General features: G+C 41.8%; 1 protein-coding gene across 2 annotated transcripts in view; it reads right to left on the bottom strand.

Annotated features, from left to right (window-relative positions):
• med13a (mediator complex subunit 13a) overlaps window positions 1–23,503 on the bottom strand; it is a 77,399-nt gene extending 53,896 nt beyond the window's left edge. The window contains exons 1-4 of one of the 2 annotated variants that reach the window (XM_034112787.1): window positions 23,116–23,503; window positions 22,899–23,001; window positions 15,310–15,544; window positions 4,474–4,642 (exon numbers count right to left, since the gene is read on the bottom strand). In XM_034112787.1, the coding sequence (XP_033968678.1) occupies window positions 4,474–4,642; window positions 15,310–15,544; window positions 22,899–22,964 (470 nt within the window). In that variant the 5' untranslated portion in view covers window positions 22,965–23,001; window positions 23,116–23,503. Of the gene's footprint in view, window positions 1–4,473; window positions 4,643–15,309; window positions 15,545–22,898 lie in introns of both variants that reach the window. The other variant, XM_034112778.1, reaches the window with a different exon arrangement.
• Between the last annotated feature and the right edge of the window lie 1,033 nt (window positions 23,504–24,536).

Here is a 24,536-nt window from a genome sequence, read left to right as displayed (position 1 = left end):
TTTGGAATGTATTATTTCTAGCTTTCGAAAAGTCTGACTGACAGTGACAATGACGTGCAGGGCTTGATTGTGAATTATTGTTGAACTGCTAACCAAAAATGTTTCAGCAACCATTTATGTAATCCATTAGGACTGCAGATTATGTTTATTTTTAGAATTAATCGTCTAGTTCTTTTTTGGTTAATTATTAGGACTAATTGATAGTCATTAATATATATTACAATTATCTGAGCAGAAGGTGATGTCATTACGTCTTGTTTTGTCCGAAATCCTGAAATATGAATTTACTATAATGTAATTGCTAATGAGTTCATGATTCAAGAAAACAGTCGTTGAATCGATAAAGACTCTGTCCTTAATACCCCTTTCACACCAACGGTGTTTCAGGGCCGGTTCGGTGCTGGTGCTTGAAAAGCACCGGGTTTTCCTGTTCACACCGCAGCGGAGCAGCGTCATAGCTCCGGAATCCGGTTCGTTTCGAGCACCAAAAAGTTGTCCGTCTAGAAGCAAGAACCGCATACGTCACGCTTACGTCGGAGGGGGGCGAGATTAACCTGAGCTAACACTTATGCTGTGTTCACACCGGACGCGATGCGACGTTTGGGGGCGGCGCGATTACATGTAAAGTCAATGCAGAGACGTGGACAGACGCGAATTCGCTCCGAGTAAGGCGAGTACGGCAAATAAAAGTTGTAACAAGCAGTAGTGCTGAGCAAAGTGACTAGAACGCAACCACACACTTGTTAAAAAAAAACACACTTTATAAAGTCAGGCAACACTAACCAGGCTTCGTGTGATTCTGTTTATTTGTACCTTACTTTGACCATCCGTTCGGTGTTATTGATCATTGTGGAGAGCAGGCAGACGTTTTGTTTGTTATTATAGCAGCTATCGGATGGAATCAATACATGGGCTGCACAGGTTGTCATGTCCGACTATCACAAGTAGAATCATAATGAAAAATACGTCGGTAAAAAGTGCCTGTAGAAAACTGCTTAGTCAGTTTAGCTTCGGTTGCTATGCTAACATCACCCATGTTATACCAGAGAAACTTTCATAACAGCGTTGTGATGCCAAACAGCGTCAATTCAGACTGACACCAAACAGCGTCAATTCAGACTGACACACATTCACTTAAGGGGAACTGGGGATATGTATCAGCTGCTTGTGTGACAGTCAGACAGTGAATACTTTAGAGCCGTGTGAGCTAACCCGGAGCTAACGGGAGAATACACTCGTGGAAGAGCAGCCGGCCAGCACTGCAGCGGTCGGTAAATGCCGCTGAAACACATTAATAAACAATGAACCACGGCACACTGGAGAAAAGTATAAGGTTGGAGAAGTCGTTATTTAATTTAATCTGGCTTCGTATGATTAAAAGCAACGCAGTCCCCGGCCCATTGTTATTGTGAGGTGAGCTCCGGCGTTGGGGAGAAACTCAGCGACGTAAACTGTGACGTCATGACGCAGCAGCGGCAGCACCAGTCGGGCTCTGAGCGGTGTGAAAAGAGCCGGCGCTAAACCGAAGAACCGGTTCTGAACCAGAAAAGCTCTAGCACGGAGCTTGAACCGGAGTTGCGTTGGTGTGAAAGGGGCATAAGTAACCTTTCTGAAGTTGAAGCCTTCCTCCAGCATGTAAACAACGCCCCCGGCCATATTAGTGAACTTTGGGAAATACAATATCTTTGATTTAATGAGACATATTTATGAACGTCACTCGTCCTGGTGACAGGATTAACTTTTACTCTGAGTAAACTCTTACTCAATTCAAATGGTTGTCCTCATATGACCCAACAGATTGTGGTCTATAATAACAATGTCATTATAGAAAACTATCTTCTGAGAACTTTGTGTCACATTTAAAGTGTATGTGTGATTGCATAAGAAGAGGCAATACTAACTAGGGCCTGACCTACTTCTCCTTGAGGGTAAACAAGGTGCTTAGAGGAGAAAGATAAGGTGATAGCAAACACTGCTTACTAATGTGTGTTTCTGTATTAAGGGAGGAAGTAAACTACCAAGAAGGGCAGACCAGAATGTACAGCAGGGTTTTCACGGGGAAATAACAGTGGGAACTCCCTGGAAGTCTTTTGTATTTATTTAAGTGTTGTCTAATTAGCAGTTGTTTGTTTGTATGAGAGTTCCAAATAAAGAGAAGAAAATGTGAAAAAATAGAGTATGTGTTTAAACATTTCTTAATCTGAGAAATGATACCTTATAATATTATTGTGGATGATGTCTCTCGACTGAACACGCTGTTTTTATAGCAGCACTGGTAGGATAACATGAGCATTTTAAGGTTTAAATAAAATATGTATAAAACGGTATATGACCTCTGGATTGCATGTAAGAACAAGAACACTGTGCCGTAAGAAACGGAAGTCAACATTACTCTCGCAATCTAATAATTACCAATACCACAACCCTACATCATAACAGTTCAGGAAATGTTTCAGTGTCAGACCAGCGCGGTAGCGACATATAACTAAATAAAACACAAAAGGGTTCTTGTACATTTCCGCCACAGTTTTGTCGTGCTTTGTTTGCCGAAATCCCAGCGTGGCCGGAGCACACCAAAGGGAGAGGGGAAAACATCCTTGACGACAACTAAGATTCAGGGTGGCTGCACCACTATTTATAACCTGCCCAGTCTGCTCCGTGACAGCAGAGGGGGGTGAAGGGAAGGGGAGGGTGAGGAGAGAGAGTAGAAAGAGAACCAGACACACAGACAGAGGGTGGCCTGTGAATTCCGGAGCAGAGGAAAAGACCATTGTGTTGTTTTTCTCCCCTTTGACTGGGGCCCTGTGTGATCAGCGTACTGGGTAAACAGCTCAAAACAAGCGGCTTGTTCTTCAGTATTACTTTGTCTAACCTTTTGGTCTATTATTCTGCAAGTTAAGTGGAAATCTATCACACTCGTCCTGACAGATGAGAGTCTGTCTGCAGACACAAGGCCGTGAAAAAGGCTGCAATAAAGCGGACAACTCAGATTGTATTAGCTTGCCATTTTTCTTTATAATACATAAACTCTCTGCAATTCAAGATGTATTAGTAAGTCTTCTGTTTTAAGTCCGTTTTGTGTTTACAAATAATTGAATTGATCTGAGCCCCCACATGGGTCGATGACAAAAACAAGCTGACAGCAGGTAGCCAAGTTCTGAGCAACTGGCCTGCAAACAAACACAGACGCGTGGCTGGGCTCACACCAGATTATGCCACCGCATGGACCCCATGGTCACCTGATCGGTAAATCTGGCAACGCCACCAAAACAATAACACTGACACATGTACACACGTAATACAGCCCAGATTATGAAAGCTATCAAATGCATTTAAAACCGCCTTTAGTTGTTGCTTCCCAAGGTATATGCTGCTGTCTGCCTCCTCAGGGTGTTACACATGTGTTAAATGTGGAGACGGGGTGAGGTAGGAAGAGTTGGGACTCAAGGTAAATAATGCCTCACTAACGGCCTTTCCGTCACTTATCAATAAACCCAGACACCCATGGCAAGAAAATCCAGCTCAGCAGATACACAGAGGAGGGGAGGATGTCTCAGTTGTACACAAACACTCTTTGAGTAAACAGAGGGATAGGAGACAGACAGAGCCAGCACAATAGCACCTTTTTATTACTTTAAAACTCATATCACAACTGTAGTGTAGAGTACAATGCTGGAAAGTTGTGAGCTGATCCGTAAAGTCAAGACTGCGGCCAATCCAGACAGTTTTTTGATACATCAATATTATCCATTGAGGCTTAAAAGTGCACAATCGCTGTCCATTAAAAATCTGAATGCAACGCAACCTGCAAGCAAGTGACCCGCAGGTTACCTGTGGAGCTCACTAAATGAATAAACAGCAGCCAGCGGTTTCAACTGAACTGATAAAATGGTGATGAACAAGCAAGCTGTAGGGCTGAAGGTGTAAAAACATGTTGCAAATATATTTTTAGCAACATTGAGCTACATCTCATGTTGAACTTCAAACATTTAGTTCTGGTATATATATAAAGAATCTCTGTAGAGATCCAACCTAGCAGCTGAAAACCATGCGGGTTATTTAGCTGTCATTAATAATTGTGCACCCTTAGTCTAGGCTGAATGTGCTGTGAAAGAAAGAAGAAAAATGTGATTGCTCAGTACCATCAGATACTTCAGTTGAGATCAGAGCGAAATAAAACATGAGCAGGAAATCCCTGGTACAATATAAGTGCTATTTATATCTGACTCCATCCACAGGATCCATATTAACACGTATTTGTATTAAGTGGGAACAGAACTCCTGACCCTGGGTGAGTGGATTCAATAACCTGAATACTGACCTCCAGATAAAAACAAGAAGAGAGATAACAGGCCTACAAATGGCAAAAAAAGAAGAAATACCAATTTCCACAGTGCAGGTACAGGTGCAGAGCCATAAAGAAGAGACAGCGTGGACAACAACAACTCAGCAGAACAAGTGGTGCTAACGTACCTTTTGTTGATGGGCTTCTCGTCCTTCTCGTAGGGTTTGACAAACCACTTCCCGATCCGAACGAAGCTGCGATTCATGAGGCAGCGCTCCAGCAGGTTGTGGATGGCTTTGAACAGCAGCGTGCGACACTCGTAGGAAAGCCCGTTCTCCCACAACCCAACATCCTCGCCTGGGGACAAAAAAGTAGACGGGGAAAAAAGTTAGAGGAGCAGAAAGCTTCAAGAGTTTTGAGGTCATTTAAAAAAAATGGTAAGATCTCTCCAGGGCAAACAATGTCACTCCAGAGAGAAAAACTAAAGTTTACAATCACAGTGAGAATGTTGCTGCTGGCTGTGGTAGAAGCACAGCATAAAGCAGCCTTACAAAATCACTAATGGGGATATTCATCAATGTTACTAGATTAAGCATGAACTGTTTTAGAACAAATATGATTCCATTACACTGTATTACCAATATCAAGCCTTGAAGTAATAAAACAAGTATTAACAAGTATTTAAACCCCCAGTTTTACATTGAGCTAAAAAAAAATAGGTCATACATTTTCCTCCACATATGTAGTTCAAGAGTATTTGATACACTGTTTATGTGGATGACATCAACTCTAAGTAAAGTTTCACAGCGACAATCTCACAGAAATACACACTCAAGGAATTCATTCATGTGTATCACATTATGTAACACTTTGCAATTCTACTAAATGTGGCTGTGAGCACTTCTGTTTCCGATCCGACAAACGGGTGTGAATAACATCTTGTGCACTAAGAATATTCACTAAAGAAGTGTTTCTTACAAGGTAATTCTAAGCATGACAAGCCACATTCAAGGGCCTGCTAGGTGAACACCTTGAAACTGAAATTGCACATTTCCTGCAATGCAAAGCAGTACGTCATATCTAAAGTGACATCTGGGAATTGTATCATAAAAAGGCAATGAAAATGCAAACAGGAGTGTTCCCACTGAGAGAGAGGTTAAGTAGAAACCTGCTGATGCCTGCTTTCAGTAGTTTCACTTTCAGGTGCGTTCTGCTCCTCCGCTCATTGAGTTTTGACACCAGAGTTAAGGAGTGTTAGGGTACGCAGTGTCACAGTTCAATAGCGACCTGGTTTTGATTTCGGTACAGTGGGGAAAACCAAGATTTAATTTATTTTCATTTGCTGTAAAACTGATGGCCAGAAAGCAATAGTTTTGTGTGTGTGTGTCTCTGTATCTGTTCACTTTTAGTTACATTACACAGATACATTTAATGCATATTCTAAACTGACTTAATAACAAATTGAATGTGAGTCTTCCACTACCATTGCTGATGTTTTAGCGATTTGCTGCTTAAACACAATGGAGAAAGAACCTGTATCTGAGGCTAATTAACCTCCTTCAGATAATAGTTACACTCTGTGTTGCTGTTAGACAACATGCTCGTTGTAGCTACTTCAAGAAAACCAAAAGGTTACTGGAATCCTTTGTCCTTTAATTTACTGGAACACCATGATGCTTTCAACCAGGGTGTGACTTGGGATGCTTCTCAGGTTATCCCAGCCTGTATATCAATGCTTAAGAAAAGCCCAGAAAGTGACACACACTGCAAACACTGGTAGAACTTGCACGCTTTGAGTTTCTGTTCCACACCTGCAAAGAGAAGGCCTGTAATTAAACTGTTGGGCTCGCAGGACTGTCATTATTTGGTTCATATGGCGCATCGAAGCGGAACGAGTCACACGCCGCACTGAGTGTCCTGTACCAAGCTGTTCAGGGTGAATAAATGTACCGTTACACCCATATCAGAGCTGCTTTCTGAATTTCATTCTGCGCTGGCCTGAATGCTGCTCTAATCTTATTAACAGCCACTGCTCACATCATACAGCACTTAAGCTCCTTTCAGTCAAGTCTCCGGCAAACATCTCCCAGAGTGTGCCGTCTCCGCCTGAGCACAGACGGAATAAATACCGGGTGTGACCCACCCTTCATGTCAGCTGGCACCAGGGAGGCCCAGAAGCAAGTTAATCAAGATGTATTTAATTATTAAGTGAATCCTTCGCCTGCTGTTGTATTAAGTAAGATAACAGATAAGATGATTCAGAGGCTATCAAAATAGGAAATTACATTGATTTCCCTCCTTAAACAAGAAACATCATGAATGCTGATAGCTTTTTTATGATTGTACCAAGTTGAGCAAAGACGGCTATGTATTACATTGTAAACATCAGCTGGACAAAATGTAAAAGCAGGAGTGTCAATTAGGGCGAATCAATAAATGGATATTATATCAATATTGTGATATGAGAATGGACATTAGATTATCATATCATGAATTTACCAGACTGTTCTAGCTGGTCCATTATTTGCCTTTACGCATTTAGCCATAATAGATCATAACTTATTAAAGATGTCATTGTCTTAATATGTTGTTAAAGCACCAATTGTCAACTCTATAACATCTTAGCAATATCGATGTTGAGGTGTTTCATCGTCGTCATTTTTCTCAATTTTGCCAAGCCCTAGTGTCAATTCTCATTTCCAAAGGAGGCTCACATCCACTTTCAAATGCCACAGCTTTACTAGACAATCATTACAGCCAACCAAGGGAAAGCAACCTCAGGCTAGCTGCCAAATCAAGAGGGCTACGTGCCCTATGATTTGGAAAGCAACAAACTAATTCATCAGGTGCACACACATTGAGAGATATGATCAGGAACACAGTAAAGAGCAGGGTAAAGGCAGGCAAGAGGAAGGAAAACAGTCATTTCCCAATTGAAAATGAACAGCAAAATAGAAATCAATCAACATCATTATAAAAGCATTTCACTTTCTAGTAAATGTGGATGCAGGAGATTTTGCATGCCTGGGATCAAGAACACTTTCCCCCCCAAGTCTGCTTTGAGTGATTTGGCAGCTGTTGTGGCCGTCCTGAGAGGCAAGAGGGCGAAACGTCAACAAGAAAAGAAAGCGGGACAACTGAGGCATTGACGGCAGATTAAGAGAAAGGACAGGAAAAAAAGAAAGAAAAATAGGATTTAGGCCAAACTGCTGGCTGGAGAGACCGATCAGTTTGAGTGATAACGTTTAAAAGACAGGGGAAATTAGGAGAGCACCAGCACTCAAATCTACGGCAAGAGACACATTAACCCAGCTGGCTTTTAAACCCTCAGACCTACTTCAGTGCTATGTGGATCATGGCTCTTCTGTAGAAATCTCCCTACACTACTTTTACATTAACTGCCATGGTGATCCCATCTGCTTTGTTCTGCCAAGACCACATCTGCCCCGGCCTCCTCCTCCTCCTCCTCCTCCTCTCTGTCACTTGTTCCTCCTCAGTCTCTCTCTTGAGTGCCGAGCGGCTCTGAAACAGGCGTCTGGTTTACATCAAGTGTTCCTAACGACCTCACGTATATCATGAAACGCCTGATGCATCACTCCCCTCTTCAGACAGACACAGAGACAAAACAAATGTTTTCTACGCATTTCCAAGCAGTCCGTTTTACTTCTTTAAATTCAGGTAATACATGTAAGAAAGTCAATTAGATGCTAATCTGCATGAGAAATTAAGAGAGAAATAAGAATCATCTGCATAGAGTCATCAATTTGACCCTGACAGGCGTGATCTCTTTAAGTGTTTTCAGCTGTATAGTAATGAACAACTATAGAAGCAGTTCATTCATTTTCATTCAATCTGCTAATAGTTTCAGCTTTAGTGAAAGAGTGCATTAACATTGACATTAAACTGTCTTTAGTCAATGTGCTTTTGTAGGGCTTTTAAATTTGACCTTGTGCACTTAACTCATTCTGTGTTGAATATGGTTAATGCTTGTTATAATCAACAGTTAAAACAAATTACTTTTTAAGCCTGTGACCCAAAATTCAAGCTTGTGGACAGATCTGTTGTTGCACATGTGATGGGTCTGGGGACATGGCGAAAGATGAGTGGCCTCATTTAGACGGAGATTTATGAGCTGGGCTGATGGCTGGGACACGTCTCTGCCTCCTGTGTAGCAGACCCACATGAGCTGACCTTTAGAGGGGCTTTTAAGCGAGTGCACAGGGGCTCCATTAAGATCCTCACATTTACCTTTAGCAGGGAAACACCTTGTGACACAAAAGCGCACATCGTAGAACATTGGGTTACGATCAAGCGGCAAACTCTGGGGCAGAGCCGGGAAGCCCATAAGGAAGTGCAACAAACTGCAGTTCATCTATTGGCCGGTAGAAGCAGTCTGCAGAAAGGAGCAATTTCCATAGACCCCCATGTTAAAATGCCCAACTTTACAGCAGAAATAAACACGTTTCTACCCCTTGATGCAATAAAAATCATTCTGGATATAGTTAGATTCCACCTTCATGACAATGGATTGGGGAGTGAATTTTTTTATAACGCACCCCTTTTAGTTATATTAGGTCTTAACGTGTTTGCATAAATTAGGGCGGGGTCACTTTGATGGACAGGTCTCTGCGGTGACTGCTGCTTCTAGCTGTCTGTCCTTCTGCTAGCTCCGTTAGCTCTGTTAGCTCCAGGATGCTACAGGGACTCAGCTGCGAGGCTGATCCGGGGAACACAACTTGAACTCGGGTCCATAAAGTTAAGTAGTTTAATTTAGGGTACATTTTAAAGCCCCAATCCCAGTTGCTCATCTGTGTATAAGCAATTAGAGCAGCAGCCGGTCATTAAACAGCAAGATTAATGCCTTGTGATCGACTGTGCTCAGGGGGATTCTACCAAGCCTGGCCAGAAGGTTTTCTCTTCTCCTCCACTTCCTCCTCCTCTTCCTCCTTATCTGGAAGGAAAGAGAGAAGGAACCAGCGGTGCACTGTAAAAGCTCCATTACTAATTAATGAATATTTCTTGAGCAGAGAGGTTGAAAACAGAGATGGATAGAGAGCAGGGAGAGGGAGACTGCTGCACCCATGGGCCAGAGCTGCATGCATGGTCGAGTCCCTGCGCTATGCCAGTCAATGGAGATCTATCAGAGGGAGATGGAGCAGGAGGAAGAGAGGAAAGCGGAGGGTGGTTCACAGGCAGGAGATTAGCCCTGGAAAATTGATCCCCAAGCACAAAAGCCATCAGCCTCCCTTACTTTTTCTTTTAATCGCTGGTCTGGGTTTATCTATTCATCATTCTGTGTGTTGTATACTGAAGTTTAGAACCATCTTTGAGGGATAAAAAAAAAGAGAAAAAAACACAAATCCCGAGCCAAGGTTAACCACAGACTAATTATCTTTGATACCCATCCATGGCCTCTCTGTGACCACATCCACACTCAAATAACAAAGTACTTCCAGCGTTGTTTACAAGTGATCAAATGGTATGGGAATTAAGAATCTGCCAATTTGCATATTGAGGTTAAAAATGGTATTTTTACAGTAATAAGAGGATGTTTTAATAGCATTCCAGAAAGCAATGCTTCCTTTCCAAATGAAGTACTCGAAGTCAGTTTTATAATTAGTTTAGCCACAGCCAGGAGTTCATGGTCCAGACACTTCACTGTTCACTTTAAAGCTTTGGAACTCGCTTTGTCCATGTTTACAGCTCAAGTGTGGAGATTTCAAAATTCAGTTGGACTCTCCACTGCTGTCCAAGTCAATAACAGTTGGAAATGCTAAAAAGTGAGTGGCATTTCTCCTTTCTGAATCCTTGCCACGGGCATTCACTGGACTGCTGTGTATACAATAGGCCTGACATCACTGTGGGACTGAATCTGAATCACATTCATTTTGTGTGTGTCATCGCTCCAGTCACTTTCCATGAGAGCAAATATGCTAGTACAATCTTTAAAATAGGATTGCAAGTGCAGAGTCACGCAAACACACAACTGATGGCTTGACATTGTGCTGTAAGTATGAGGCTCTTTAATAGACAAATATTACCCAACATCTTCATATTGTCAATATTTATACATTCCAAAAGATGAACAGATGCTTGTATTACTAACAGACAGAATACTAACAGATACTTGTAGGCCGATGGAAACAAGCACCAGGAAACGAAAGAAAGAGAGGCTTCATGACAAATTAAATAAACCTAATTTATTGAAACAACACAACTGTCGTTTTAGAAATCCGAACTATTTAACAAAGAAAATGTGCCCCATTATCCATCAAATGGTAATCGATATAATGTCCCATCACGTACCATTGGATAGACAACAACACTACAGCACACTTAAACAAAAATCGGAAATCAGTTAAACTGATGTTTAGGTATTTGAATGCAGTGGAAATGGGTTGTCAACAAACATCTATAATGTGCCGCTCGTGCTTCAAACTGAGTTTCTCCCACAGATGTGAGGGCAGCTCAATCATTTTGAAGTTGTGAGCTTTTCATAGAAAGCAAAAGGAGTCAACACGGCCCTCGCAGGCTACTGAAATATGCCCTTTGGAACTGGATATATTGCCCCAAGGTGCAAAGCAGTGTTGTTTTTGTTGCACCTTTGATTCAAACAGGCACAAAGGAGGGGGCTAAGACAAGGACAAGAACTTGACCAGGCTAGAACAATTCCAAGAGTTACTGCATACCAGTAAAACAGTTGTCACATTGAAATCATTGTGGAAAGCAAGCTCACAGAGAGCTGCTAAATTCAGCTTTTCTTCCCTCTATCCACCGATGGATCCCAAGAACTATGTTCATTAACTGGTGGAGGGGATGGAGATCTTAAATTCAGTCCTTTCCTTCTCTCTCACACCATTTTTCTTCCTCTTTTTTACCCGAGAGATCTGACCCAACACCCAGAACTGAAAAGATGTGTGAGCTCCAGGGACCACAGTGGATATGGCTTGCTGATAACCTGTGCTGGACAGCAGGTAAATAATCCAAGCCTTGCTACTCAAAGAGAGAAATGGCCACGAGGAGATGTTTCCCGTTTTCACAAGCAAGCGCAGAACTAGAATTTAAAGCATTGGTCAATGCAGACAACTTTCCTACATCTGTTTTTCTCCCTCTCAACTTAAATCAGAAAGGTAAGGAATGACTGCAACGTGAAGGCCAACACTCTAGAGTCACATGCGGCTGAGGGAACAGTTGAGTAGGAAAGACCCAAGAGGGAGACCCAAGTGTTGCCAGACTGCCAGCAGAGAAACCCCAGTGGGACTCGTACAAGAGGGGGATGAAGGGTGGGAAAGGGAGCGGGACAGACTAGTCAGAAATGTACCACGGAGCAATTACCCTCCCAGACAGACATCCATTCCTCATTTCTATGCAAAAAAGATCAGTGGGTCTCTGAGGAGAGGAAAAGTCAGCCATTTATCTGTTGCTTTTGATGCCCCCCAGTCAGGAGATTCCACCAGCTTTTGAGTGGAGATGGCGATGAATAGAGCATTTGCATAAGAATACATGCCTTTACTCAACCAGTGGGAGGGGTTGTCAAGCCGTTTAATGGCAATGGCGCTCACTTGTTGGGAATAAATTCAGTGCATAGCCAGGGGAAGATTAGAATGAGTTTTTCTCGTTGTGTTCGTATGAGCGAGGCGGGTTGTCCAACAGTGAAGAGAAGGGGCTTGGTGGATACCCTTACCCTTCCTTCAATGGTGATTAAGTGTCAGACATTAAAAGATCCCTCAAGTTTTCCGCCCTTCACCACTCTCATCTCTGTAGCTCGCTCCTTCTCCCCTCATCTCCCTGGAGAGAAGGGATTACTGGCACACTGGTATACAGAAATGGCACTTGCTCAAAATTAAAAGACTTTCACAGGCCGCTAATCTAATGAGGGTGGAAGGAGGGGGATGAGTAAGCGCCAGTTCAGCTGGCCAAAATGAAAGGAAAAGACCGGATTTTCATGTTTACCGCCAACACTGACTTGCTAAAAAGAGTCAAAAAAAAGAATAGCAATGCAAATTCCCAAGTTAGGCTGGGACTAAAGGCACACAATCCAATGAACTAGTGGAAACACTTTGAAAGAGCTCAAAAGGCAACAGTATTTGAGTTGGGCTGGTCCAGCTGTGCAAGCGCTAGCTGGTATTTGTTGATTTGCACCTCCTCAAGCAACAGGCAGCCAGGAGAGTCCACAAACGCAAAAGACTGTCAATCCTACTTCTGTGGAAAAAAAAAGAGGGGGGTAGAAAGAGATGTTCCAACCTTGGCTCCTGTTCACCTCTGCATAATCGGATGTGATTGTTGGATTGACGAATTGATAAGGTTTTAGAAATTGCCAGACATAAGGTTGATTGAGCAGTTTGACAGAGTTTATGTGCTTCTTAAAAGTCTCTCGAAGAGGCAAATGGCATCCAGTGGTACAGTTGCAAATATAGGAGTAAAGCCATCAAGACAAAAAGGTCCTGATCTTCCTCCATCTCCGTCTGAGCTGTGTTATCAGGCGAAAGACATGGCCTCCTGAACAGATTGATCAGCACTTGCAGATCGGAGGTTGAAGGAGGAAGAGAAACCCTCCGGCTGACTATAGATCCATCTTGAGTGGCTGCTCTGCTTTATTTCACCCACAGAGCCCCACAGCAGCTCAAGGCTAAAGAAGCAGGAGGAAAACGTCTTCCTCAAAAGATATGGAGCAGCAGCTTCCATAACAGGAAACATGGATGACACCGCCCATCTGGGAACCATTCACACCGAGACGCTGGTAAGTCAGGGTGCCAAACACTATAGAAATGGCAAGATGGGAATGTGAAAAATCTCATCGGCTCTTTATGCCTGGGAGATTGTCAACATCATTTACACATATTCTTTAAATCCCATGTGGGAGGGTTATATAGTGCAGTGAAAATCTACTGTGTAGTTCACAATCTTTACTTGCTTATGGAAAGGTGTTGCTCATGTGTGTAGTTCCTCTTCCTGGCTGGAAAATAATGGTCTGAATGCGTTTGTTGTTGCAGTTAATAGGCTTGTCAGCAGGCTTAACTACTCTTTGACTTGTAGGTGAGCTCAAGAGTGTAATACCTCAATGAGCTCCTCTGAACAATCTGCTTAAACAGTTGAAGATGTGTTTTGTCATATGCATGAATGTAACCCTTAGAACAAGTAGTGTTTTGTTAAAGATGAAATGACTCCTAACCACTTTGTGGTGCAGGGCCAGAAATTAGAGACCGCAAAGTGCATCGATCCTAGATTGATTTGTTAATTTATGCAAAAATAAGTTATTAAAAGAGGATTGCGGGTAGAAATGCATCTATATCAATGCAGCCTTCGAAAGTAGAATAATAACAACAGGGACTTATTCCGGTGTGAACGCGATTTACTAGATAGTTCCAGGAAATAAAAGTTCCGGGAACTATTCCTGGGGAAAGTACTTGGTGTGAAAGCGCCTAATGTTCCATAATGAAGGAGGGTCCCACACCGGCTGTGTTTGGCTCGGACTCCAGAGTTCAATCTACATGGCAGAGATGATGAATAAAGATGGCCTTCTCCCAACTTCCTCGTTAATGAAGATGGAAAATAAGAAAGTAGGGGGTGAATGCATATTCCTTGTTTCTGCGTGCCTGCTCCTGCATGCTGTGTTTGGGATTGAGCTCAGCTTCCTATAACTTTTTCTTCATCCTTTGTGTAATGGCGCAATGTGATTAGGGCAATGGTCACAAGGCCTGTGTCCACATAGCACCTTTTTCCGAGAGGCTGTATCATTTTTTTATTGATTTCAATGAGAAAAGAGTGCATGTGGCCGCCTCAAGAAAAGGTGCTGCACCCAGCGTCTCTTTTCTGAGCACACTGGCTTTTCGGGCAGATGCCTCAAACAAAACAAAAGAGAGAACCTCTTTTTTGACCGTGTATATCATAAAAAAACTACCACAACAACAGCTCATTGGTGTGAGCTAATTGACCAGGCAGACACTGGATGTTACTGTTGGTGAGTGTTGTAATTTGTATTTCTGTATTCGAATCATCTTCCACGCTCTACGGCTGTCAACCCGAGTGGTGAAGTTCATTCAGTGTGAGAGCAAGCATCTTCCGGTTGGTGCTTATGGTGAAAAAACTAATATATAGTAGCACAAACACATAATAATATCCAAGGAGGCAATGCTAGTTTTTCATTAAAACCGGTAATAGGTTGTTGAGATATCTTTGTCATTCTGCCAAAAGTAGGCGCCATGTGGACACAGGCCCTTAGTGATGATAACCCTCTCTCAAACACACATGATATAATTAGACAGCGTGATGCCCAGCGTCTACAGTGAGAAGGAGTTGCCCTACAGGTGTTGGCACTACCAGCCTTGCTGGCTTGTCCTAGAATTGTGTTAAGGGGGGCATTAGGTAGGCATCAGATTACACATATTTGAACACTTCCCTTTCACTCACAATGTACCTCCCCTTTACATACCTGACAATCAAGCAGTGGCATCTGTATCATTTTTCATTTTACAACCAATAACATATCTTGACAGGGTGATCGATGTTCAAGTGCTTCTTTTACAAAAGCTGCAAGCCTTCTACATTTCCCGTCATCTTTTACAGCCATCACTCTTTTAGCTTTATAACCTTGAATGAATCCAACAAAAGATATATTGGTAGGAGAAGGGAATTTCATATTCATAGATTAATCTACTTCCCAGAGCAGAGACTTGGACATAGAATGTCAGCCCTTCCTCGCTCTCTTTAAATCATACAATTTGCCAAAACTACAAAAACAAATTAACTGACTATTTGTCAAACTGTCATGCAACAGCAGGGCAAATGACTTTCTCCTTAACAACAACAACCACCTCTGTGTCAAGGAGCATTCTCCCTGTTCTCTTGAACTCAATCAATGAATCCCTACAAGCACCCTGGGTGTTGTTCAGCATCTGACCCTGACCTCTGACCTCCAAGTAGTGAGGGAGCAGCATAATGAGCATGTACCTGCACAGCTTAATAAAACATACATTGTTATTTCTTAATGGTATGCCCTCATGTGTATTCCAAGAGGCCCTCACCTGCAAGCTCATGGTGGATGAGATCGGCGAAGTTTGGGTCGTCCCCCCACCAGAAGAGCCAGAGCTCCCTCCGCCCCGGCCGCTGACTGCGCCGCCATACGCTCAGTATGTCTGCCTTCAGGCAGCGGCTGAAGCTGCACAGGATGGGGTCCTCCTCCGTGACCGGAGAGAGGATGGGAGCAGAGGTGGGACCCTGCCACACAAACCTCTTCCATTTGATCCCTGTCAAGTCAGCCTGCAACAAAAAGGGAGAGAAAGAGATTGTCAGTGTGCGGAGTCGATGCTTCAGGATCCACTCAGCACCTCGGAGTAAAACGTGTGCTGAGTGCAGTGTAAAGAGTGGGTATAAATCCTCTTTTACGTGGCAGTTCACCCACCAACTACTTCTGATAATAGACACCCGGGCTGTCAAAACCAGGGGGGAAACTGATATAGGTGAAGAATTAAAGATGGAGAGATCAACAGTACATTTCCAGAAAACAGAGCAGCATTTTCTTTGGAAAAGTATGAGACATTTTGAATTTATTTGTCCTTCACTTGCTTTCAATATATGGGGATGTACACTTAAACATGAAAATATCCAGAGTGAATTACAAGAAAATAGAGCAGAAAGCAGGGCACCATTCTGTTTTAATAAAAGTAAAAGTGAAATTGCCATTAACAAATTGGGATCTTTGATTCTTTCCGCAAAGAACTGTGAACTTGTGCTTCAGGTGCTTTCAATATCCCCTCGGATGTCCGAAACACAGGAAAAAACTAATGCTGGTAATTGTGGTCTCACCACCTTAATCCTCATTATTGGTGAGTGCTTGTGGGGGTGCTTTGCCTTTCTATAAACGCTGTCTGGCTTTTATAGAGGGAACAAAACACACAGGAAAAAGCCTCATAGGCAGTAAATCACTGGCGGGGTTATTAAGTGTTAAAGCAGGAACATTACGCTCCACTGCTAGCTAGCGCTGCTGCTGCTAATCATCCAAGCGCTGACAGACTACCAGTGTCTACCTTATAACACATGCACATTGCACACATACACACACTAGCTAGCACAAAACACACACGCAGCCCTTAAGCATACATTCCTATTTCCGCCTGCAATCTTGGTCCTCTATCTATCCTTGTAGACATTTTAAGTAATCAGTGCGAACATGGGACTGCTCATTTTCATGCCTTTTAGTCCTATTCCGTTCAGGCTGAGTTGGCAAGCTGTCCCTCTGTATATTCAACCAATTAATCCATTACAAATCAGAGGATATCTTAACTCGAGTGCAGAGGCGCTGAGCCTGAACAAGTGATTACCCGTGGTTATGGCAAAGCGGTGGTCTTTCTCCTGGCTAGGGATAAGCTCGGAGATTTGTGGTGTTAGTTGTGATGCTGGGGGTGGGCTGTTGGGGGTCTGTCAAAACAGAACATTGTATGGCGTCAGCTGGAGCAGAGCTGGATCAAAACAACAGGTTAGTAAGCATTAGGAATATTGAATTAAATGAACTTTATTGATCCCAAATTGGAAATATATTTATTTAACAGAAGCAGGTTAAAGTCATTGCACATGAGTTTTAAATGTAATTGTGACTCAAGTGCAATGCCTTGTTAACCTGCTGCTGACTTAACTAAATAATGTCCTTCTCTGGATCAAAGAAAATCTAATATAATCTAATTGTTGTGATGTAGCTCTGCTCCAACATACAATAAAAAGTAAGAAGAACACAGAACGACAAATAATTAAAAAACCTGAGGGTAAAAAATATGTTTGACTACATTTTGTACTCCTGTATGTCCAAGTAATACACTACAGCAGCATACTGGCAGGTTATTCCACAATGATATATGAAGTATACACTTTGTGCCTCATAAATAAAACAGAAAGCATGTGTTTGATTTGTTCTCCACCGCTAACTCAAGGGGAAAATGGCTGGCACGCAAACAACAGCCCAAGGTGTCATCATAATTTAACACGGCAGTTGTCGGGATGCATGATCAAAACATGATGACCTCCTATAAAAACAATTCTAAAGAACTCAGAAGCTGCTGAGTATAAAGCCCCGACAGTGGAGTGTGTGTGTGTGTGTGTGTGCGTGCGTGCGTGCGTGTGTGTGGCAACAGAGCTACAGCAGTTAGGCTGCTTCTTCCTGCTGGAGTGTGAGAAGCACTATGTTACACCTGCAGCTTGCTAGGAAACATCTGTGCACACAATGCAGCGGGAGGGTGGGGACCACGCTTAACTGGGAAACCAGATCCTAAGCAGTACAGTAAAGGGAATTAACAAGTAAACCCACCCCCACCCAGTCATCTTACTGACCATGGGTAGGCCCCAATGTTATGGTGTGTGTCGCTGTCCTACCTATATTATTAAGATGAAGGCATTAATCCCTGAGGGGAAACTCCATTATCACTCTGATTTACATTACATCATAGGCCCGAAATACACACATGCACAAACAGGATCTATAAACATCTATCAGTGGGAGAGGTGTCAAGAAAGAAGGGGCTGCCTTAGTTCAGTAGCATTTGGGGGTTTAGTGCGTTGCTCTAGACACCTCGACAGTGACCAGGAGGTGAACTGGCACCTCTTCAGCTCCCAGTCCACACCCTATACTTGGTCTAATTGGGACTTGAACCGGCGACCCTTCAGTTCCAAAGCCAAGATCCTACAGATTGGCTCTCTCCTCCACATAGATATTTGGCACAGCATTTTTTGACTATGTTCTGCACACAGACAGACAGGCATCAAACTGGTGACAAGGCACTTTTACGTTGCTTTGAATTACATCACTCTTATTGAAATTGGTGTTACGGTAACTCTTGCTACTCTTTTCTACCCATTTCATTACTTCATTGCTGTGCCTCAAATCATTTTATTTATCTTTCTTTTGTTTATGTTTAAGCTGTAACCAAGGACCATGAGATGAGCATTGTGATGGTTCTTAGAGGGAAGATTTAACGCAGTAGTAAAGTGGATACAGTTGCAACATAATTGCTTGACATTTCTTTTACTGTGGAGGTAGAGTGCATTGAGTTGTATCTGCATCATTCAGTCATATTATATACCCTTTCAGATATAAAGGGTTAAAAGGCCTCAAGCTTAACATTTCCTACAGTATCATCTTCCATGTGAGCGTTACATTTACAAGAGCAAAGATTTATAGGGTAACGTAAACTGCTCTCTATCCAATCTCCTGGCAAATAAAATGTGAGTACAGCAATTAAGCAGTTACAATCTGTTCTGAAACAATTAGTCCGTTAATTGATTAGTCGATCTAATGAAAATGTGAGGATTACTGTAAGTTATTGTCTCTCAGCTGACAAATAAGTGTAATTGGTGCACAGATCATTTACAAAACGGAACACAGAGTCATAAGGAAACCTTGCAATTGTATGTGCATGTGGTCAAAAGAAGGCTAAACAGTTTCATTAACAGTCAGACTGGTGGTTTTTGAAACACTGACATGCTTCTTGTTATTGACTACAGCTACTGTGCTACAACTGTACACATGGGGCAACTTGAACCAGCTGACCACATCCTGTGGGCACACAGACTTTGATCTGGTTTATGAGATGTAGCCACTGTAGCAGCAGTCACCGCTATCACACTGATTAATACGGCTACTGTGCTGTTAATGAGTGATACATTATTAATACTCCTTTAGAATAAATGGCACAAAAAAAACCTTCACTACAGCAACTCTGTTATAAAAGGACTTTCAACAAGCATTATACTCTGTGATAAATGCCTTATTGAATTTATTGAGTTTATTATCTTGAGTCTATAAATGAAATCCCGGCTTTCAATATCTTATCATTAACAGGCGCTTCATTTATTACCGTCTCTAATCATTACACTGCAAAAGAAGATCACTGCAGTGGCATCTCTCACACCACAGACATGTTAACAGTTTTCTTTTCAAGGGCTTCAGTGTTGAAATTGATATCATGTGTTAAACACTCAATTAGAGCAATACTTGGCAATTTCCAAGCTTTTTCTTATGCAATTTAAATTTTTATCTGAAAGAAAGAAGGTGCTTCAAATGACAATGTGTGCAACTTGGATATTTTAGAGTTCTCTTTTCCCTTCTGCACTGCTTGTTAGGCTCAGCGTCTCACTGTTGAAAAGATACAACAGTGAGACGCTGAGCCTAATGCAGTGTGGATGTGGTGAGAAACTGAAACTCTATAAAGTGACTACACAAGCTTTTGTGGGGTGTAGGTCCGTTGGTAGTCTTACTAAGTATAGAGTATAACCACATGCTTGAGAAAAGCGAGAAAGTGAAGATCTGAAGCCGCTTTAAAGCTGAATGACTTCATTCGAATAACAAGTGTCTAGTTTAATTGAGAGAAAAAGTTTAGAAATGTTTGTATGTCTCTTCATTCGAGACTTCTAGCTAAATCTGTTATGTTTACACAGGAAACAAGCCAAATATATGCACTTCTGATTCATATTGGAAGTAACTGGTGATACAAACTGTAAATGTGTGTATATAATGCATGATTCTACAAATGTCATTGTGGAAACACTCTACATTTATTTTTGTAACTATTTGCACATTATCACCTGGACAGTGTTTTACTGCCGAGTGGCAACACTGAGTTTGAAACGGGAAACTGAGACTGACTGATTGCAAGCATTGTAAGAAACATCCATCTTGCATTAACTGTAGCAACACAATACATATTTTACCACTTCATCCTAACAACAAATAACATTAATTGATTTTTACTTGAATGCTGTAAAACCTTTTAGGACTTCATAAAGCCTACTTCAAGCAACCACTCTAGTTGAAAAGATTTACTGCTAATCTATAACATTCAGAAATAAAACTGACGACTGCATTTAAATAGCATAAAGAAAATGTTGTACATTGTTACACTGTATAAACATTAATTTTCCCCATGTCAAAGACTGGACATGTAAGTCCTCATCAACAATATCCAAGAGGCAGACTGCTTCTCTATCAAGGATAAATGTGCCTTCTGCAATTGCTCTGTCATTTTAAAATACATTGGTACAAGGTGGTGCCTCAAACACTTGATACGTTACCATGAATCTACACATTTTCCCCCCTGCCTGTGTCTTAATGTTCAAGAAGCTTTTGATTCCTTGCAAAACCCAAAAACCACACAGCTGCATCAGCAGAGAATCTTAAGGCCAAATGCACGGGATGAAGGAAGAAAGTTTTCCTGAGGTGACATGCACTTCGATGGTTACGACCCCTGATATAGCCAGCTGCTCACCTTCCCTGCGGCCACTCAGGGACTCAGTGGGAAACACTGTGTTCAAACAGCTGCCTTACTGCCTTTCAAGACATGAGACAAGCAACAGGTGAAGCTGCTCAAATCATGTCACAGACGCTCCTCCACCAAGTCTCTTTTCCTGTCTGTCACCTCTCTCTCTCAGTTAACCCTCTCGGGGAGCAAAAGTGAAACCAACACATGTGCGTTTGCATTTCTGGTTGAAATGAATGCAAATTAGATCAGTTTCATTTCAGTAACTTTATACAAGGCTTTTGGCGATTAACTGTATTTGATGCTTCCACAAAACTGAATTTTTCGAAGAGTTTTTTTAAAAGGGTTGAATGGTGCTGAAATGCATGGAAGCTCAAAATACAAGTGTCACGAAGAGCCTACATATGAGCATGCATAGAAATGCAGAAAAGTTCATTTCAATAAGCCTCCTTAAAATAAAAGAGGAGACTATCCAATGAAAAATGAAGAGGGAAAAAAGTACCACAATGTATTGGCATTCTTTCACCATAAAACCACAAAGTGGAGTCTGTTCAGCGAGTGAGTCATAACAGCAGTGGTGTTATGCTTAGTCTCAGTGTGCAGGAAAATGTCAGCCAGACAGGCACAGCACCACAAGCACCAGCCTCTGCCTCGCCTGTCCACTGTATCCAACGCTGCCTTCAAGTGCTGTCGTAAACATTGTAATTACGAGTTCAGCACACACAATCGACCCAACTAAGTAGTATTGAGAGAGTGGGGATTATCTGCGATGAAATGTTACCTTTAGTGGGCGGACAGCTTTGAAACTGTGTCAATTTGTGTCAAAAGCAGTGTAGTATTTCACTACGTTGTTATTATTCTACTTTCGAAGGCTGCATTGATATAGATGCATTTCTACCCGCAATCCTCTTTTAATAACTTCTTTTTGCATAAATTAACAAATCAATCTAGGATCGATGCACTTTGCGGTCTCTAATTTCTGGCCCTGCACCACAAAGTGGTTAGGAGTCATTTAATCTTTAACAAAACACTACTTTTTCTAAGGGTTACATTCATTTATGACAAAACACATCTTCAACTGTTTAAGCAGATTGTTCAGAGGAGCTCATTGAGGTATTACACTCTTGAGCTCACCTACAAGTCAAAGAGTAGTTAAGCCTGCTGACAAGCCTATTAACTGCAACAACAAACACACAGACCATTATTTTCCAGCCAGGAACACATGAGCAACACCTTTCCATAAGCAAGTAAAGATTGTGAACTACACAGTAGATTTTCACTGCACTATATAACCCTCCCACATGGGATTTAAAGAATATGTGTAAACTCCAGGAGCAAAACCACAACTATTTAGGGAAACTTGATCTGGCCACAACTGACAACATGGTATGATGAATAAGATAGATAAAGGGTAGTTGCTTTTATACGTTTTCTTAAATTTAAACTGTAGTTATAGTAGAGGAAAGTGTAGACATGTAGTTACCTACATGTTTGTAATGCCCTGGAATGCATGCCAAAGATTATATAATCACCCTGGGGCCCTTGCCCTAGTTGGTGTGAATACTAGAAAATGAAGTCCAAGGAGATTAAGCCTCTGACAAACACGATGATGACATATTACATCAATAATTAACGTTTAAACACAAGAACTGTTACCACAAGAAATCTGGTTGCATGCTTGTTGCAAAAAGGCTTTCTGTGCATAACATAAGGGGCGTGCTTTTATCAACAAGGTGTGCGAGTCGTGCACTGACACTCCAGGAGTTGTCAGTGTTATGCATAAACATATAGTATTTCACAGTAAATGCTCAGCGGTTCCCCAGCCTCCGCGATACAACTTAACGCTGCAAAGCCAGAGGTGTTTACTTTACGGGTCACTACTTGATAAAAACAAAGTGGGGATGTAATGACAACGAGATAGCAAGTTAATAATGAACAAGGGGTTGTAGAAAGTGCAACAACAAATGACTAAGTTGAGGCACACACCCGTGCTTTTGACAGTGAAATACACAACATGTATCTCCGTGCTCACATGCGATATGTTGTTGTGTCTGTCCTGAGAAATGTAGTAAATTAAGCTTAACAAGCGAGTGGCGTTAACCTTGAATGTTTGCTTTGCAAGTGGAGAAATGGAAATGTGGCAGGAGGAGACACCAATAGACAGGCGGTTACAAGCGGGTTAAGTGACAAAGTATTCAAACAAGGGCACATTAGCGAACCGGGATACCTTGTTGCCCTGAAATGATGTCAGCTCGACAGGGCCGTAAGCCTAGCTAAGCTCCTATCAACTGATGCCTGTGTGGCTAACGTTAGCTTAGCCCCTGTTCAGCTAGTTAAAAATGGCTGCTTTCCTTTAGTTTTAAATCTCTTACCAGACAGAATAGATTGGAATGGCAATCCTCCAAGCTGGCCCCGTTTGGTACATAACAAGAACTCATCCTTCTTCACTGCGAGGTCCAACTCTCCATCATTTCACTTCCCGGGAAATAGAGAACAATTTGCTATTTTTTGTTTTCAGAAGATGTGCAGGTCTAATCAACGAGAAATATTTGTTGTAACATTTGGCTGGAGGATAGTTAATTTAACAACCTTCCTATTGCAGTTTCACTGCCGGAGCTAAAAGCGGATAAAAGAGACCGTGAGGGCTTTATGTCGACATCCCAAAAGCACACTGTAAAAACTCATTAGGGGAAGCGAAAAATGTTCATAAAACAAAAAGAAAAGGAGAGCAAAGAAGCAACTCTCCCCCTCCCCCTTAGCCCTAAAACGGTCTGTGCTTAAAAAAAATAAAGACGTCCTGTCTTATTCCTCCATCGCAAAAATGAGTCTAAATACGAAATACATCCTGTGGAAGCCTCTCGAAATCTGCCATCGGCCTATATTTTAGCGATTATTTCGGTCATTATTTCAGCCTCGGTTCCTGTTGGTTTCCATTTGAATTCATGGATTCCTTTCTTTAATGGCGGCCACAGGGACAACTCTGCCTTCCACAGCCTATTGGCTCATTCGTGGTCAAAGCTTTGTCAAGTTAACCAGAGACAGAACAACACACATCACAAAGTAGACAACGTTTCCGGTAAAGTAAAAGTATACCATCTTTGTTCTCCATATTATGCCTAATGCTATGAAATAATATTTAGGGAAGTTTAATTTGTAAAGTGTATTTCAATGCTTAATACTATATTTTACGTATTGATGCATCTTATGTGATGAAAGGATGCTTCAACATGAAACCAACGGGGAGCGTTTTATTTTGACAGTCCAGATCAGGGGTTCCTTGTTTCAGTATGTTAACTTGACACTGTCGTGGTCATGAGGGCTGTAATAACACAAGACTGATAGGTATTGCCGCCAGGCCAGCGCAAGTGGCGCTACTGAGCAACAGATTTTGTTTCAAATGATCAAACCATAAACTTGCTCACTTACACAGTGCACCACCTAGCGCATGTGATGTTGCACTTGCTTTTGAAATGTGCAACCGAGATGCAATGATTCCCTCTTTGTTTTGTTTTCTTTCATCAAATACATACATTTGACCTCAATTTTGCAGATTGTAGCTTGAGTGATATAATTATGACAGTTGAGGGAAACATTTATCTGGTGCAGAAACAACATAAATACATATTAATGAAGACAATTTAAGAAGCAATTGAAACAAGAGGACAATCAAGTTCAACACATCAATTAATTACATATTTCTTGATGCTATAAATGTGTGCACTGGAACGCATTCATAGGTAAATAGAATAAAAGGGCAAGTGTATGAATTATACAAATACCCAGGATACAGTTTAATATTTGCAAACCGAAGAGCCAGCAGAATCAGTTAGTTTACAAACTAACTGATACTGCTGGCTCTTCGGTTTGCAAAGTCTTTTTTCAATAAATACAAACGCTCATCCCCCTTTTTATTTATATTTTGTTTTAGATTAGAGACTTATAACCAAGTCTTTTCAGAGTAATGCTACTGAGTATTTCTCAGTAGTATATTCTTCATGGTTTAAACAGAA

This window comes from Trematomus bernacchii, unplaced genomic scaffold, assembly GCF_902827165.1.
Source record: "Trematomus bernacchii unplaced genomic scaffold, fTreBer1.1, whole genome shotgun sequence".
NCBI lineage: Eukaryota > Metazoa > Chordata > Actinopteri > Perciformes > Nototheniidae > Trematomus > Trematomus bernacchii.
The sequence above is the reverse complement of the archived record's forward strand: the minus strand, read 5'-3'. Positions and strand labels throughout refer to the sequence as shown.